Source organism: Anolis carolinensis, chromosome 1, assembly GCF_035594765.1.
Source record: "Anolis carolinensis isolate JA03-04 chromosome 1, rAnoCar3.1.pri, whole genome shotgun sequence".
NCBI classification, from domain to species: domain Eukaryota; kingdom Metazoa; phylum Chordata; class Lepidosauria; order Squamata; family Dactyloidae; genus Anolis; species Anolis carolinensis.
The window spans coordinates 84,214,175-84,233,496 of record NC_085841.1 but is presented as its reverse complement, the minus strand read 5'-3'; the positions used below and the strand labels follow the sequence as shown (position 1 = coordinate 84,233,496).

The 19,322-nt window shown below is 41.9% G+C and overlaps 1 protein-coding gene across 2 annotated transcripts in view; it reads right to left on the bottom strand.

Annotated features, from left to right (window-relative positions):
* The window catches only part of ifngr1 (interferon gamma receptor 1), a 32,067-nt gene extending 17,507 nt beyond the window's left edge, over positions 1-14,560 (bottom strand). For both annotated transcript variants that reach the window (XM_062978304.1, XM_008114515.3), the window contains exon 1: positions 14,092-14,560. In XM_062978304.1, the coding sequence (XP_062834374.1) occupies positions 14,092-14,527 (436 nt within the window). In that variant the 5' untranslated portion in view covers positions 14,528-14,560. The remainder of the gene's footprint in view (positions 1-14,091) is intronic.
* Positions 14,561-19,322: the final 4,762 nt, after the last annotated feature.

Sequence of the window (19,322 nt, the reverse complement as noted above, 5' to 3'; positions counted from 1 at the left end):
AGGGATGTCCAGCTGCTGATAGACTCAGCAATTTTAAAAAGCTGAATGGTGTCTATAATAGGAATATGGAAGGTGAGAAGCACGCATCAGAAAAGTTAGAAGTTGTAAAACAAGAAAATAATTGTATACACATAACCATACTTAGGGCCCTTTCACTCAGCCATATAACCCAGAATATCAAGGCAGATAATCCACAATATCTGCTTTGAACTGGGTTATATGAGTCCACACTGCCATATAATCCAATTAAATGTGGATTTTATACAACTGTGTGGAAGGGGCCTTAGTATGAGCAAGCAAAAGAGGGTGGGAGTGGAGCTTTTCAGTCAGGTGATGAAACAATGCTTCTCCTCTAGAAGTAATAGTCTAAAAAGAAATCAGGTAGCATTAAAAATGTAGAAAGATATCACAAAAGTAGTTGAACTATAAAGCAAAATCTGACTGAATAATATCAGTATGGGATGTGTTATGGTTGAGCCTTATGGCTCCAATACTGGGAGACGTGGTCGTAAGACTCCTCGAGAGTCAGACTCTCTTGAGGAGCGAGAGAGGAAACGGCTGCGAGACATCTTTGCAGAACCATCTGACGAAGACTCCTTTGAGGGCTTTACTGAGAGAATGGAGGAAGAGGTGGTTAGCTCAGAGGAGGATGACATGGAATGGACTCGTGTAAGGGAGGATTTGGGTGTTCCTGGTAATGATAGCATGGGAAGCGACTGGCGGGTTGCAGGATCGGACCCGTGGACGAGTTGGAGGGATGGGACGGGATCCACAGCTGGGGATGCTGTGGGGCGTAGTCAAAGATGTTTTAGCTCTGATGAGGATGATGATGATGAGGCACCTGGAATTAGGGTAACAGCTGATAGCGATGAGGAGTTGTAAACTGGCATAAAATGGGGTTTGGAATCCAGGGCTAATTGCGTTGGGCAAGGTAATCTGGACGGACGCTTGGGATCTTGTTGGGAAATTCCTGAAGATGGGTGTGTTTCGTTTGCTGAATACGTAAGTTACCAAGGACACTGGGCATAGATGGCGGGAGGAACTGTGTGGGCTTTTGTTGTGCAACCTGTGTTTAATCTTATTAGCTTGGACCTCCGTCGTCTTCTTGACGGACATTATTTACCTACTCGGAATTGACGCTGGACTGGCTGACTGACTGACTGACTGACTGACTACGATCTTGGACGACCCTTTCTTTGTTTATCGGAGGATTTCGTGGAACCTAAGACGCCTGCACCTGGTAATCGACCTCGGACCGGATTGGGACCTCGCTGACCGCTGCAACCCTTGATTGATGTGTTTGGACCCGGAGTTCGCCCGCTGCACGGAGGAGTAACAACTTAGTTGCTCAACCACAGCTGTTGAGTAGCAGAGAGGAATCTGCTGCCAGTATTTATGTTCTATTGAATCTTTGTTTACCAGCTTTTGTTTGTTTAAGGTCCCAGGCTGAAGTAAGCATTTTTGGTTTAACCCGGATTAAACTCCTGTTTAATCCGGTTTATCTTTTGAACCGTTTTTGTGTGATTTTTCATATTGAAGGCGAGTGTTTGCCTAGCTCTTTGTTTTTTACGAGCATTTTTGGTTCTGTATCTTTAATAAACTGTGTTGAATCTTATCTAGTGGCGTTCTGTCCTTGACAGGTTGCCCAACGCCAGAAAGAAGTTTTTTCTAGTTAGGTAATTACGTTTAGAAGACGATGGAGGAGCTTAAGGCTCGTTTTGACCAGCTGCAAGCTGCATTTTACGCTGCACAAGCGGCACAGCCAGCTAAAGGACATGTTATGACTCCCGAACGTTTTGACGGGTCTCAAAATAAGTTGCCTACTTTTTTGGCGCAAATTGAACTTTATTTTTCCCAAATTAGTGCTCAGGCTTTTCCTACGGACACCAGTAAGGTGGCATTTATTTTGAGTTTATTGACCGGTCCTGCGGGACAATGGGCCACTAATTTAATTTTTACGAAACAACCCAGTCAAGGACAATTTAAATGATTTCAAGAAGTTACTATCTGACACTTTTGGGGACCCCCTCCGTATGGAGAATGCTAGCTGGGCTCTTTATCGGTTGAAACAGGGAAAGGGGTCTGTTTTGGACTATTTAAATAAGTTTAACTCTTATCGCCATCAACTTGACTGGGGAGAGAACGCGTTTATGCTCTTGTTTATTGCGGGCTTAAATGATTATCTCCAGGATGAATTGGCGCGTTTAGAGCCGGCAGAAAACTGGGACGCTTTGGTGGCAAAAGTTTTGCGTTTAGACGCCCGGTTCGAATCTCGCAAACAGTCTAGAGCAATGTATGCGCCAACTGTATCTGCGCCTAGGGCACCTGTAGCAAAAGGGGAGGAACCTATGGAACTTGGGGTGTTTAGAAAATTGTCAACGGCAGAAAAGGACCGTAGAAGACAATTGGGGCTGTGTTTGTATTGTGGGAACGCTGGGCATTTTGCTAGAAATTGTAATGTTAAGCCTTCCCAGCTTTCGGGAAAAGGTCAGCCCTAGTGCGACGTGAGTCCAACGCACTAGGGCTTCTAAAGCAGTCACTTGAGGGGAAGAAACATGTCTTTGTGCCCATTTCTTTATCTGTTGGGGGAAAAGAACTTGCTTCTACTCTGGCACTGCTGGACTCAGGGGCTACGGTCTCGTATGTGGATGTTGGGTTTGCAAGGAAGCATGGGCTTCCTACAGTACGAAAAGCATGCGATATATGGGTGGAAGGAGCGGACGGGAAACTATTGGAGTCTGGGGTGGTTAATCGTGAGACCTCAGAAATAACGTGGGAGGTACAAGGAGTAACGGGAAAGTTTGTTTGGGACATTACACGTTTACCAAGATATGATGTAATCCTGGGAATGGATTGGTTGACTTTGGTAAATCCTCAAGTGGATTGGGTAAAGCGTACTATAGCTTTTAACAGGCAGGAATGTTTTGCTCTTAGTCCTTCTCAGCCTGACATGGAGGGTGTGCCTGTTGAATATAAAGAGTTTCAAGATGTGTTTTGTAAGAGGGAGGCAGACAAGTTGCCGCCTCATAGACCATATGATTGTGCGATTAGACTAGTAGAGGGCGCTAAATTACCAGCAGGAAGGTTGTACGCTTTAACAGTACCAGAAAGACAAGCTTTGAGGGAATTTCTTGACGAGAACCTAGCCAAAGGTTTTATCCGCCCATCTAGCTCTCCAACTGCCGCACCTGTGTTCTTTGTAGCTAAAAAGACGGGAGAGCTTAGGTTAGTGTGTGATTATCGGGTACTTAATAAAAACACCATTCGTGATAGGTATCCGCTACCTTTGATTTCGGAATTACTATCGAGAGTGTAAGGGGCTAAGATCTTTACCAAGCTTGACCTGCGGGGGGCATATAACTTGATTAGGATACGGGAAGGTGATGAATGGAAGACGGCATTTAACACGTGTTTCGGAGAACTCAAGTCTAAGAAAGATGTACAGCGATTCTTGGGATTTGCTAACTATTACCGAGAGTTTATCCCAAACTTTGCCAAACTCACTGTACCTTTAACGCAACTCTTGCGAAAGAAACAACCGTTTGTGTGGGGACGGGAGGCTCACGATGCATTTCTACAGTTGAAGTCTAGTTTCCAGGCTGACAACATACTAATCCATCCGGACATTAATAGACCGTTCATAGTAGAAGCAGATGCTTCTAGTTATGCATTGGGGGCTGTATTATCGCAAAGAGATTCTTCAGGGACTTTGCGTCCCTGTGGATTTTACTCCAGGCAACTAACACCTTTTGAACAAAACTATACCATCTGGGAAAAGGAGTTGCTGGCTATCAAGGTGGCGTTTGAGGTGTGGCGGCACTGGTTAGAGGGCGCACGACATCAAATTGTGGTCAGATCTGACCATAAGAATTTAGAACATTTACAAACTGCCAAGAAATTGAATCAACGTCAGATTCGATGGGCTTTGTTTTTCTCCAGGTTCAATTTTAAAGTTCAGTTTGTAGAAGGGAAGGAAAACTTGCGGGCAGATGCATTATCTCGTAAGCCGGAGTTCAAGACTTGCGAGCAGCCAGTGTGTCAGACAGTTTTGCCTACTGCCTCTTTATGTGTGGTGGAGAATGAGACGGGATTACATGCTCAAATCCTAGAGGCTCAGAAAGATGATAATTGGACCCAGGAACAACTCATGCTACTTTCGGTAGGGAATCGTACTATGCTGCCTCATTTACAAGACCAGGAGGGGGTATTAGTACGTAATGGTCAGGTTTATGTACCGGCAGGGGCGCTTAGGTTAGAAGTTATCAGGGCACATCATGACGAACCAATGGCTGGGCATTTTGGCAGATTTAAGACCGTACAACTCATTACCAGAAGCTATTGGTGGTCAAAGATGCGTCAGGACATTCTCCGCTTTTGTGACACCTGCGCCGTTTGTCAACAGAGTAAGACGCCCGCCAGGCGCCCTAGGGGATTATTATCCTCCTTGCCTGTTCCTGAGAGACCATGGCAGATTATTTCCATGGATTTTATTTATGACTTGCCTAGGTCTGGGGGTTATACATGTATTTGGGTGGTGGTGGATCTATTTTCTAAAATGGCTCATTTTATACCGTGTTCCACAATTCCTGCAGCTCCTACATTGGCTTTATTGTTTACCAAACATATCTTTCGCTTGCATGGAGCTCCTGAGGTTATTGTTTCTGATAGAGCTCCTCAGTTTGTGTCTCGTTTTTGGAGGCACTTCCATGAGTGCTTGGGAACCAAATTGAATGTGTCTTCTGCTTTTCATCCACAAACAGATGGTCAATCTGAAAGAGTGAATGGGCTGTTGGAACAATATTTACGTTGTTTTTGTCTGGAGCAGCCAACTGCTTGGGTTAAGTGGTTATCGGTGGCTGAGTTCGCCTATAATAACGCTGTACACACGTCTAGTCAACACACTCCCTTTGAGTTAACTTATGGCTTTCATCCGTGGGGAGGGGTGGCGCCGTCGACTAATGTGGTTTCCTCTGATCCGGTGTACCGTTCGTCTGAAATGGCTGCCTTACATGATGTTGCTCGCCGGCTGTTGTTAGAAGCTAAGGCAGCGCAGAAGACTCAGGCCGACCGCCATAGACAAGCCGGGGAGGAGTTGGAGGAAGGGGATCTGGTTTGGCTATCTTCTAAATACATTAAACAGGCTGGAGGAAAGTTTGTGCCACGGTATTTGGGGCCTTTTCCTATTACTAAAAAAAATCTCTTCTGTGGCATTTAGACTGCGTTTACCTTCTTCTTTTAAGATCCATCCTGTCTTTCACCGTTCTTTGTTAAAGTTGGATACTTCTGGGCGCCGTAACACTGTAGCTGAAGACATCACTGCTGTAACTCCACCTTTGGAGGAGTAGGCCTTTGTGAGAGGGGATGGTGTTATGGTTGAGCCTTATGGCTCCAATACTGGGAGACGTGGTCGTAAGACTCCTCGAGAGTCAGACTCTCTTGAGGAGCGCGAGAGGAAATGGCTGCGAGACATCTTTGCAGAACCATCTGACGAAGACTCCTTTGAGGGCTTTACTGAGAGAATGGAGGAAGAGGTGGTTAGCTCAGAGGAGGATGACATGGAATGGACTCGTGTAAGGGAGGATTTGGGTGTTCCTGGTAATGATAGCATGGGAAGCGACTGGCGGGTTGCAGGATCGGACCCGTGGACGAGTTGGAGGGATGGGACGGGATCCACAGCTGGGGATGCTGTGGGGCGTAGTCAAAGATGTTTTAGCTCTGATGAGGATGATGATGATGAGGCACCTGGAATTAGGGTAACAGCTGATAGCGATGAGGAGTTGTAAACTGGCATAAAATGGGGTTTGGAATCCAGGGCTAATTGCGTTGGGCAAGGTAATCTGGACGGACGCTTGGGATCTTGTTGGGAAATTCCTGAAGACGGGTGTGTTTCGTTTGCTGAATACGTAAGTTACCAAGGACACTGGGCATAGATGGTGGGAGGAACTGTGTGGGCTTTTGTTGTGCAACCTGTTTTTAATCTTATTAGCTTGGACCTCCGTCGTCTTCTTGACGGACATTATTTACCTACTCGGAATTGACGCTGGACTGGCTGACTGACTGACTGACTGACTACGATCTTGGACGGCCCTTTCATTGTCTATCGGAGGATTTCGTGGAACCTAAGACGCCTGCACCTGGTAATCGACCTCGGACCGGATTGGGACCTCGCTGACCGCTGCAACCCTTGATTGATGTGTTTGGACCCGGAGTTCGCCCGCTGCACGGAGGAGTAACAACTTAGTTGCTCAACCACAGCTGTTGAGTAGCAGAGAGGAATCTGCTGCCAGTATTTATGTTCTATTGAATCTTTGTTTACCAGCTTTTGTTTGTTTAAGGTCCCAGGCTGAAGTAAGCATTTTTGGTTTAACCCGGATTAAACTCCTGTTTAATCCGGTTTATCTTTTGAACCGTTTTTGTGTGATTTTTCATATTGAAGGCGAGTGTTTGCCTAGCTCTTTGTTTTTTACGAGCATTTTTGGTTCTGTATCTTTAATAAACTGTGTTGAATTTTATCTAGTGGCGTTCTGTCCTTGACAGGATGTCAGAGAAAACATAACATAACCATCATCCACATTTAGACAACTACAAAGGAAGATGAGGAAGAAATCAACAGATGTCACAAAGTGATGGTAATAGGCAATTGGAACACAATGTAGCAAGTACAACAGAACCAAACATTGTTGAGATCAGTCAATGAAGCAGGACACTTAACCAATTTTGTGTGGCTAACAGAGTGCTCAAAGCAATTCAATTATGCAAGATGTATCAGGAGATATTACTCACAATAAAAGGCAATAATGCTTGGTAAATTTAAAGCAGTAGGAAAAAAGAAACCCATATTACAGATGGATACTAATGTATTAATTCAACAAAAATAAATTTGTGTCCCTTGGATACCAGAATTTATTTCCTTCCTAGAAATCAGTCAATGCCAAATAAAATCCAAACTCTTTGTTGTGAACTGGGAGATATGGTAGTGTAGACTGATATAATCCAGTTCAAAGCAGATAATATAGATTATTTGCTTTAATAATGTGAATTATATGGCAGTGTGGAAGGGGCTAAAGTCTCAAAAACTGACATCATTTCAAAGACCACCATTTTACACTAATTCTGCATGAATTCTAGTGACAGAAATACTTGGAAAACCAATAGTTCTTCAGCTGTTTAGGATTCGTCTCGAGATTATTAACAGCCAGAAATACTTTCAAATCCTTTCTAATACATGGATTTTAAAGTTCAAACCTGGTTTAATTAAAAATATGTCTTGTACACTAATGCCCTAATGAATTCTTTCATGTGTTAATCTTTCATACAATTTCTCATGGTTGTCATTTTAAAATCAGTTTAACCTCATTTAAAGCAATGTTTCTAAAACTTGGATCTTGCAGATGTTTGTAAACTTCAAGTCCCATAGGTTTAATCCAGCATGGCCGAAGATCAAGAATGCTGATAGTTCGCCTCAAACATCTGGAGGATCCAAGGAGTGCAAAACACAAATTTAAAGGATTATCAACAGAAAGGCTTCTAGAGCAGTTATAAAAGTTCAGTAATAAGCAAAATAGCCCATGTCAGAAGATGCAGAGTGTAAAACTTATGTCATGGAAGGTAACACACTGAAACAAGAAAACAAACTTCGGCAACAATTATTACAGATATGAGTGGTTCTTATAATTATCAGCGATTAACTGAAAAAGATTAAAATTGCAGTAGTGCTGGTCTCTCAGTTTAACAATTTACAACTCTTACAGATTTTCACTTCAAAATTAATAATTATAGCATAACTTTTTATATACTGGACTATAAGGATCTAAATCCAATTGGTAGACACAAACAGAGCAGACCCATTCAATCAGCTTTGGCATAATATTATATAATTTTATAACTTTTATACAAAGTTGACTGATTCAGCACAGTTAAGATCCAAGACAGCTGAGTGGCAATGTGTTGGAATTTAAGAATATTAGCCTTTTTTGGGAAAAACATGCAAGCTGAAACTGTTTGGAATCAGCTTTCTTTTTATAGCAAGGTAGCAGAAAAGAATGCTTCAATCTCACACTGCTTCCCTCAAAATAAATGAAGCAGGGTCAGGGCCCTTCCACATAACCATATAACTCAGAATATTAAGGCAGAAAATATCTGCTTTGAATATCTGCTTTGAACAGCTGTGTGGAAGGGGCCTCAGATTACAAGTTAAAAATTACTAATGTCTTTCATATCTTCATATGTATTGGGAAACTCCATCCTACATAGCTAAAGAAAAGATCTCGTAAAAAAGAGGCTCCATTCTTAATCCACAATCTTGTTGATGCAGAAGCAAGGCATGGCTAAAGGAGAGGAGAGAAAGAGGAGTAAGAATTGGAAGAGGAAAGGTAGAAAAGAAGGAGGTCTGTAGATGACTGACGATCCTAGGGACTTTCCTATGTCACATAGTCTAGTTACTTGGATACACACACAAAAGGTATTTATGTTTATGTCAACAGACATGAAGAGCAAATAGGGAGACTCCAGATGAGAAAAGGACAGAAGGCTTTCACAGGCTGGAAATTCTATCCTATCTAAATCCAAATGGCTCTAAAAGAAAGATAGAATGCTGAGACAGAATATTGGATCTTTTCAGCAGTGTTTGGGTTGAGAGAGTGGGCAGAAAACAGGGGACAACAATCCCAGTAATGTTTCATAATAAAAGATAGGTGAAATCCTGAGCAGAAAAAGTCTGCAACAATTTACTACAAAACCCACGTCACTATATTCTTCAATTAAATAGATTTTTGAAAAATGTTCATAAACAAATATGGGGAGGTTGGACAAGGCAGAATGGGAATGGGGAAAACCCACTATAGTCAGAGATTATGTGCTGGTAAGTCCCAAACTTGACTAGACTTGAAGTAAACAGCTGATCATCAGCCCTATAGTACATTTACTGCTCCAGCTTCCACTGTGAGATGCTTGTCAGCACCTCTCTTTTAGATATTAGGTCAAAATATGTCTATCTGAACAAGCTATGGAGATATAGGCAATTATAGCAATTGTTTCTCGTCTACTACTACCAGTATTTCTTTTATGTTATTTTAACACAAAGGGGAAATGTATTGTTTCAGATATCTGTAATCAGTGATTTTCATTATGCTAGCCACACTAAATTCCAGAGGGAAAGAAATGGGATTTAACTTGAAAAAAATAAGAAAAATCACAAGAAAAACTTTCTTCCTTTTGCAATTGCTGCACCATTCACTGAAAACCCTGAATGTGTGCCCTTTTGCGTTGCTTAGCATATATGCACGTGTCATGTATGTACTTATATGTCATATAGAAAGTATTAATTTGAAACAATTAAAAACCTATCTCTTCCAGCAGGCTTCTGCAGTCAATTTTAAAATATGAATTTTAAATTTGAATTCTTCTAGTAATATGTGCTATGAATACTATGAATTTTAAGGTGTATTTTATGGTATTATGTTTTTCATGGCCATTTTAACTGTGTTGTACGCCACCTTGAGCTGTGGGGAGAGGCGGGGGAAATATTTATTATTATTATTTAGTAATTTATTATTATCATAATTGAATGGAAAGCACAGTTTAATGTATACAGTACTTCCATGTCTCATTTCCAATTACAGTAGACTCAGTTAGGCCTATTTTTAATAGTAATTCTCGAGCAACCAGAGACTTTATTTTTCTGGCATCTACCAATACCCATGGGTGCCATTCAACTGAGAGTCTACAAATAATTGAATAACTCAATTTGTTAGACCCCTAGCCACTATAAGATTATAGGAGTTGGGAACCTGAGCGTGGTTTTGGTGCCATCATTGTTTGAGTGAAAGCCCATGACAGCTTTTTGCAATAGCAGCAAAAAAGACATTGGTGTGAGATGGTCACAAGGGATATTCAGGTTATCCAGAAAGTTGTAGAAAGTATCATTTAATTTTTATTGACATGTTTGATTCTCCTTTCCATGTGCACTTCTGCCAGATTTCCAACTCCAGAATTTTATCCAACTGCCCACTTTGTACCCAACTGCATGTTAATAAAAATAATGATAAAGGAGGTAACAATTTAAGTAACTGAGTAACTAAGTATGTAACTTGTTGTTATGCAAATAATTTCACTGTTTAGGGTCCCTTTCACACAGTTGAATAAAATACCACATTATCTGCTTTCAACTGGAATATATGGCAGCGTGGACTCAGACAACCCAATTCAAAGTAGATATTGGGTCCCCCTGGGGGAGAAGAGCGTTATATAAATTAAAATAAATAAATAAATAAATAAATAAATAATAAGCCTTCGACAACACATTGTGGGATTTTCTGCCTTGATATTCTGGGTTATATGGCTGTGTGGAAGGCCCCTAGGTTGTCTGTTCTATATATTTTAAAATCCTATATGACAACATTTCCACCCTAGGGACCAAATGCAAGTTGCAAAACACAATCTTCAGATACTCAATCTGATAGCCACTAAAACTGAGGGCCCTTCTACACTACCATATAATCCTGAATACCAAGGCAGATAATCCACACTATCTGCTTTGAACTGGATTATCTGAGTCTACGCTGCCATATAGGAGCCCCCAGTGTCACAGCGGGTTAAACCACTGAGCTGGTGAACTTGCTGTCCGAAAGATCACCGGTTCGAATCCAAGGAACAGGGTGAGCTCCTGCTGTCAGCCTCAGCTTCTGCCAATCTAGCAGTTTGAAAACATGCAAATATGAATAGATCAATAGGTACCGCTCTGGAGGGAAGGTAACGGCACTCCATGCAGTCATGCCAGCCACATGACCTTGGAGGTATCTACGGACAATGCTGGCTCTTCAGCTTAGAAATGGGGATGAGCACCAACCCGCAGAGTTCGGCACGACTAGACTAAATGTCAGGGGAAAACCTTTACCTTTACACTGCCATATAATCCAGTTCAAAGCAGATAATCTGGATTTTATACAGCTGTATTGAAGGTGGCTTGGGTTTCTGTTCCCCTGATGGAATCTCGAAGGTATCCCACCTCAAAAGATGCAGAGGGCAGAAAATGGAATCAAAGTTTTATGCAAGTCCACTGGTCATGCAAAGATCTCCTTCTCATTGAAAACATTCTGGTGATTTCTAGGGTATGAGAAGCCCAAGGCCTAGATCCTTTGACCCACACTATTTTTCTCCAGGAATTGGGAATGATATACAGAATACTTCCCAGCTGCTGTGGATTTCTTGTGTACCATGCTAATCTTCTCATTAAGTAAAATATTTCGCAGATACTGGAAAATTGCACAAACAACAGGAATATTCTATAGCAAACAGAATCCGAGAAGTGCTGTTGGGCAAACAGTTCAGTGTCCTGTGGCATCATGCTTTTTATGACATAATAAACCACACTCGCAGCAATCTCCCACGTAGTGAGGGCGGTTTTAATTCAGATCTGCTTCCTTGTTTGATCAAACACCAACATACTTGACAACAAAAATCCCAGACATTGTTCTACCGTCAATAAATACCTGCACCGAATAAGGTAGATATTAAATTGTCACAAAATGACTCTCAACCGATGAGCAGTAGGCACTCTGGTAATTTGGAGCACTCTTGTTTTCTGCCAGGCAAGAACAAAAAAGATCTTAGCTACTTATTGAGAAGAATCTCATTACTTCCTTGAAAAGTTCAGAGTTCAGCTTTGATAGCAATTCAAATGAAATTCTGGGGAATTTTGACTCATGTCTGTGCCCTTGTATAGGCATGAGGATATAGGGAGATTATTTTATTTTATTTATTACGGTATTTCTATCTTGCCTTTCTCTACCCCAGAGGGGAGAGATTTCGGTATATACTTTTGCCAGGGCTCCTATTTAGTTTGATACAGTTCATTCCCCACTACTTTTTTGTCCCATAAAGATGAGGCCAACAGAATGGTAACAGACAGACTACAATAGGGGCAATGTTAACTGAAGATTTGTGAATTAGAAGAACGTTACCAAAAGTGGTTATTTAGTGTTATCTAAAGAGAGAAGAAGAAGAAGGGATAAAAACCGTGGGATAATGGAAGTCCACAGACTGGGATTTCTGGGAGTTGTAGATCAAAACACCCGGGGATCCACAGGTTGAGAACCACTGTTCTATAGCATTGAGTCATGGCAGACAAAGTGTTATCAAACTGCAATAATTCCGCAGTATAGATACAACCAGTAACAGTTAATAGATCAGTTTGACAACACTTTCTGCCTTTCTCTTTTTCTCTGCCAAAGAGTGCTGGTGTCACACACTGGAATAAAAGCATACTGACTAATAATTATTTTACCAGGCATGGGCAAACACACAAAACCCCAAGATTTTTGACAGTTTGGGTGGGGTCAAATGACAATAATTCTATTAATTACACCAATAAGTCTAATATAAGTTGTACGCAAATGAGAATTTTTGATGGTTAAGCTTGTCAGATGCTGTGTGGGAATGGCAGTTCCAGAAGAAGGCGGGATATCTTTTATCCTTCCGTAGGGACCAGGCCTTTGATTTGTAACAGCAGCATAAATTATTACCATCCTACTCAATGACAGAACATTTATCAGACTCGAAAGGCGTCAATTGTGTATTTATATGCATATTTCCATCAATGTTTAATGTATTTAATTTTAACTGATTGAATTGTTTGTAATATTTTTATATTGTGTTTTATTGTAAGCCGCCCTGAGTCCCCTATGGGTGAGAAGGGCGGGATATAAGTATTGTAATAAATATCAAAATCTTGCTGACTGGTAAGATGTCTGTGTGGTTTTAGTTTGTACTTAACACACAGAACAGTGATTTTAATTGTATCTGTTTTGTACTGTACTGTACTGTTTTGTACTCAATTTTACTCGTATCTTATTAAGTTGTTGCTACAATGTCTCTCTATGTTTTTAATTTTGTTCCATCCCATCATGGCTTGCTTATGTTTTCAAATAGTGTGTGCACAACTTTTTTTTTTTACATGTGTTTACGATGTACTGTATATAACAACTGCATTGCCTTTTGGTTTGTTGGCTGGAATAAAGGCATAGGTAAAGGTAAAGGTTTTCCTCTGACATTAAATCTAGTTGTGTCTGACTCTGGGGGTTGGTGCTCATCTCCATTTCTAAACCAAAGAGCTGGCGTTGTCCATAGACACCTCCTAAGTCATGTGGCGGCATGACTGCATGGAGCAGTTACCTTCCTGCCGAAGAGGTACCTATTGATCTACTCATGCTTGCATGTTTTCAAACTGCTTGGTTGGCAGAAGCTGGGACTAGCAACGGGAGCTCACCCCGTTTAAATCATTTGAACCGCCATGACTCCTGGCTGTGGAATCATGGGAGCTGTAGTTTGCTGAGGCCCCGACACACTTTGCCAGAGAGAAGGGTACAGACCCTACAGCCCCCATGTTTCCCATAGCATTAAGCCATGGCAATTCAGACTGCGTTCATTCTACTGCGAAACCTTTTTTTTTTTTTTTTGCCCAAGATTTAACGCTGAAGGAATAATCTGTAGGAAGGAAGCTGAGCCAATCAGATTTGGGGCCCTTCCACACAGGCAGATAACCCAGAATATGAAGGCAGGAAATCCCACAATATCTGCTTTGAACTGGAATATATGGTAGTGGTGGACTCAGATAACGCAGTTCAAAGCAGATACTGTGGGATTTCCTGCTTTGATATTCTGGGTTCTATGGCCGTGAGGAAGGGCCCTTGGGAAAGGGAGTCAGCTCCTCAAAAGAGGAAGAAAACAAAGGAAGGATTGGCTGCCTAGAGCTGAAGGGAAGGGGAAGCGGAGGAAGGAGGGCGGACAACCCAGGGCCCTTTCACACGGCCCTATATTCCAGAATATCAAGGCAGAAAATCCCACAATATCTGCTTTGAACTGGGTTATCGGAGTCCACACTGCCACATACCCCGGTTCAAAGCAGAATATGTGGGATTTTATTCAGCTGTGTGGAAGGGGCGCCAGACAAAAATCACAAGCTGGAGAGGGCCAAGCCAGGGATTGCTGGGGAAGTCCCTCCGCGGCGCCAGAAACCCACTCAGTCCCGTGTCAGTCTCCCGGAGTGGGCAGAGCCCCCTTCTGCCAAAGACCGGCCCTCCCTCCCGTCCCTACCTTCAGTCGGCGGCTCCCCGGCCCCGAAGGCCAAGGGCAGAAGGGCCAGGAGGGCCCGGAGGAGCCCGGCCTCCATGCCCGGCGCCCACAAAGAGGAAGACCCCTTTCCTTCCGACGCAGAGGGGCCCGGGCCCACGCGGGGAAGGCAAGGCAAGGCAAGGCGGCTCCCGACTCCGCTCACGCAGCCCAGGCTGGCAACACGGAGGCAGCGCCGAGGCGACGTGCAGGCGTGGACTCTCCACGGGAGCGTCCCTGTGGCCTGGGGAAGGGGCGGGGCTTGCGGGGCCTGGGATTGACAGCCGGACCAGGCCGCGCGGGGGCGGGAAACCCACGCCTCGCCAGGCCATTTCAGCCTCGAGTGGGAAAAAGAGTACAGGGGCCACTCCAACCCTTTACCTTGCAGGAAAAGCACAAAGTACCTCCCACAAATGGTCATCCAGCCTCTGTTTAAAAACCCCCAAGGAAGGAGCTTCCACCACACTCCGAGGCAGAGAGTTCCACTGATGAACAGCTCTCACCAGGGCTGTAGTCGGGGGGGGGGGGAGTAGGGGTTCAACCCCCCGACATTTTTCAGGTTATAAAACCCCCTGGTTTACTTATGAATTTTAACTGGTTAACCAAATCTCCATGAGTGTCCATTAAATATCTGCCTTGAGTGTCCACTGAAGTTTATCAGTAGAGCCTGATTTCTACATTATTTTGTGTTACAGAACTACTCTTCATGATTGGTCAAAAAATAAAATTTCAACCCCCCCCCCCTCAATTTTTTTTCTGGCTATGGTCCTGGCTCTCAGAGTCAAGACGTTAATAATAAATAATAATAACTTTCCTAAAATCTCACCTTTTCTCGTGCCTCTCTTTTTTTTCAACATAGTTAAAACAGTCTGGCTCTTCCATTGTGTACATATTACCAAATGATGGGGGGAAATGTTTTTTTGTTTTTGTTTTTTTTTACTATCAGAGTTTCTGAACTATGTTGGCAAAAGGATTCTGGCAGTTGTGGTCCATTTCTGAGTGAGATTTCTGATACTGTACAGGTTTCATTTATCTGGAGAAAATACCTTCTTTAAAAAAGAAATTACCACAGCACAGGAAACACTTTTAACCCACATTGAAAGTTTAGTGAGAAAGTGTTAACCGTGTTTGTTTCACTTTCTTGGTGGTTTTAACAGTTTAAATCAAATCAGTGCCAGCCCAATTGTGAGATTAGAATCTTTTGTTGTCAGTCGCCATCAAAGCAACTTCAATTTATGGTGGCCCTATGAATGAGAGGCCTCCAAGTCACTCAATATCAGCAGTCTGCTCAGGTTTTGCAGACTCAGGGCAGTGGCTTCCTTGATTGAGTCAATACCTGTAGTGCAATCTTCGGGCCCTTCTACACTGCCATATAATCCAGATTATCAAAGCAGATAATCCACATTATCTTCTTTGAACTGGATTATATGAGTCTACATTGCCATATAACCCACTACAAATCAGATAATCTGGATTTTATATAGCAGCGTAGAAGGGAACTTCCTCTTTCCTTTTTTCCTTTCTACTTTCCTTGCTGTTTTGTTACAATATTCCAAAATGTCATACTTTCAGTTTATTAATCTTGGACCCATTTTTTTGGGGGGGGGGGGAGAGGTGGGCATGATACTTGCACAACTCTTCTCCAACACCACATTACAAATGAGCTGATTCTCCATCAGCTTTCTTGACCTTTCATAAGAATAATTAGAAATTGGAAATATGATGGCTTGGACAATCCTGATGTTGGTATTGAATGATATCTTTACACTTGGTGACCTTATCTAGTTCCTTCATAGTTGCCCTGCAAAGTCTTAAGACTTGTGTTTTCTCGACCAAAGTTTCCATTCCAATTAATATGTGACCCAATATATGGAAAATCTTTAAATATCTCAGTACCTTCATTGTCTACTTCAATGTTAAGCAAGGATGGTAAAAAACATCAAACATCCGGGCATCCCCTGGGGAACCTCTTTGCAGACAGCCAATTCTCTCACACCAGAAATGACTTTTCTCAAGTCACTCCTGACATGAAAAAACCCCTATTTTTTGTATTCTTAATGTTCAGCTGTAACCTTGCCTTTACACTTTCTTCACTGACTTTCTTCAAGAATAGTCACCTATTTTCTGCAAGTGATATGGAATCATCTGCACATCTTAATTTGTTTATGTTCCTTTTATGAATTTTCACGCCTCCTTCCTCTGTGTTTAGTTTTGCTTTCAATATGATACATTCCATGTACGACTTAAACAAAAAGGCTAATAAATGCAGTTCTGCCTGACCTCCTTGTCCATTGGAAACCACTATGTTTTTCTATATTCTGTCTGGGGCCCCATCAGCACTGCTTTATAATCCAGTTTCTGAATCCTGTTTATCACTTTGAACTGGATTATATGGCAGTGTAGATTCATATAATCCAGCAAAATGCAGATAATCTGGATTCAGAAACTGGATTATATGGCAGTGTAGATCCAACCTGAACGGTGGCCTCTTATGAATAGAAGTTACACATCAGGACAATAAAATGTTTTAACACTTCCATTTTTAAAAGAGTGATCTGTGGTCTACACCAGGGGTCCTCAAACATTTTAAACAGAGGGCTCACACTCTTGGGGGACGGACCATAGTTTGAAAAAAACACAAATTCCTAGGCACAGTGCACATTTCTTATTTGTAGTGCAGGAGTCGCGGTGGTGCAATGGGTTACACCCTTGTGCCAGCTGAATTGCTGACCTGATCCCAATCTGTGGGATGGAGTGAGTTCCCGTCTGTCAGCCCCAGCTTTTCATGTGGGGACATGATTGAAGCCTCCCACAGGATGGTAACACATCTGGGAGTCCTCTGGGCAATGTTTCTATAGATGGCTGATTCTGTCACACTAGAAGCGACTTGCAGTATGTTCTCAATTCGCTTCTGACACGATAAAAAAAAATCATAGTGCAAAAAAACCCATGAAAGAACAATACAATATTTAAAATGAAGAACAATTTTAACTAACATAAATTTACCACTATGTCAATGGGCAGTATGGGCCTGCTTTTGGCTGATGAGATGGCCAAATTAATCTGGCTCCTCAGCGAGAGCTTCTCTGATGAGGGAAACCCTACCAGTAGTAGAGCCTCTTGCCTCACATGAACATGGAATCTCCACCAAGGAAAGCCAGTGCCTTGGTGGGTAAATCCTTAAGTCATATGTAGTATTCAAAGACTTCTGCCAATGCAACAAAGCATTTTGTAGCCTACAATTAAGTTTCTTCTTCTTAAAATAACTTTCTTTCTTGTGTTTTGATTCTGCATTGAAATCTTTTCATCAGTGATTACATTTTAGAAACCCAGGCACTTACATTATTGTCATACTATAAAGAATGCAAGCACTTGCACTTTAGGATTGGTATCCATGGACCTCCTGTGGATACCAAAATTGTGGATGTTCATGTCCTATTGTATACAGTCGCATAATAAAATGGTGTTCCTTTTGCTTTTGCTTTTGGGATTCTTAAAACATTTTCAAGACATGGATGACTGAATATGTGGGTGTGGAATATGTGGATACAAAGGGCAGACTGTATCCATTGTACTCTACTAGTTATCTTACAAAATTTCAAATGCAAAACAACTTAGTGTGATTTCTATATTCAACCACCTTATTTCCACATATGTTATTATTCTATAGGTGCTGTTATTTATGTATATGATTGTTTCAAGCACTTCTTTAAAATAACTCTTGGGCAGCTTCTTGGTCATCTATGATTGGAGCATGATTGTCCAAGTCTAGAAAAACACCTCCAAAAATCAACACATAAAAGTTCCAGGAGAACTATGGCAACCTGGGATGCGGTAAGCTGAACTTTTTTGTGGGGTGGGGTGGGGGAGTAATATATTGGTTTTTAAAAGGGGCTCTAAGAATTCTTATGGTGAATTCTCAGTCTCTGAAATTAATGAAATAAATGGAAAGGAAAAGAAGAGAAGGAAGGACTTGGATCACTAGCCAAGTAGTTTCTCAAGTGCCGGTAAAGGTGTTAAGTTCTGTCTGCAACCAGTTGTTAAGGGCTATTATCATGTTGCTGGTCAGAGTCCAATGCTTAAAGGCCTAATTTCCTGACTGTTTGATAGAATCTTGAGATGTACATTTATAACATGCACACAGTCATTGGAGACTGAGAAGATAAGAAGTGCCTGTAATTCTTTCCATCTTTGCAATGCCAAGCCAAACAAAAGAAACCTGCTGCCTCGCTTATTCTCTTCAGCAGGAATTCTCAAACTTTTCAAGCCACAAAGCCCTTTCTGAAGCAACAGTTTCTTGTGGAGCCCCAATAAATGTTTATATATTACATAATATATAATAATTTGTGTGTGTGTGTGTGTGTGTGTGTATGTATGTATATATATATATATATATATATATATATATATATATATATATATATCTCAGTCATGGGCTGGGCCAGTGGCAGATGAATGAAGAGCGTTTGTGTAAAGTAATTCACAAAATACAAAAAAAAAAAGGAAAGAAAGAACAACACAGTATTTACAATTAAGAACAATTTAATCAACATAAACTTAACAGTATTTCAGTGGAAAATCCCTGGGGCCATCCAGTTCAACCCAGTTCTGCCATGCAAGAAAAGCACAATCAAGCACCCCCAACAGATTGCCACCCAGCCTTTGTAACAACAACAACAACAAAGGCTCTGGCATAAACCGTGCCAAAAGATCACAGCCCGCATTTGGAAACAATAAACAATGACAAAATTTCGATCTGTCAATTGCAAAGGGCCACCTTACTGGGATCTGCACACATTATCCGAAAATACATCACACAGTCCTAAACACTTGGGAAGTGTCCGACTTGTGATTTTTTGATACAAAATCCAGCATATATATCTCGTTTGCTATGTCATACTGTGTCTTTGTGGCAATAACAACAACAGCAGCAGCAGCAGCAGAAATCCTAGAGACCAGTCCAACCCCCTTCTGCCATGCAGGAAAAACACAATTAAAGCACCCCCTGAGAGGTGGGAGGGAAATAGGGTTTTGGAAGCAAAGAAAGCTGGGTGCGAGGAGGGTCTGGGCAGTGTGAAAAAGAGTATCAGCGGTGAGGGAGGCAGAGGAGAAAGGGTCTGTGCCCTGGAGGATACTGCTGCTGTCGCTGTTGTTGTTTCCAGTAGCTCAAAACTTTAATTTCACTGCATTTCTCAGGAGGAGTAAAAAGGAGACGG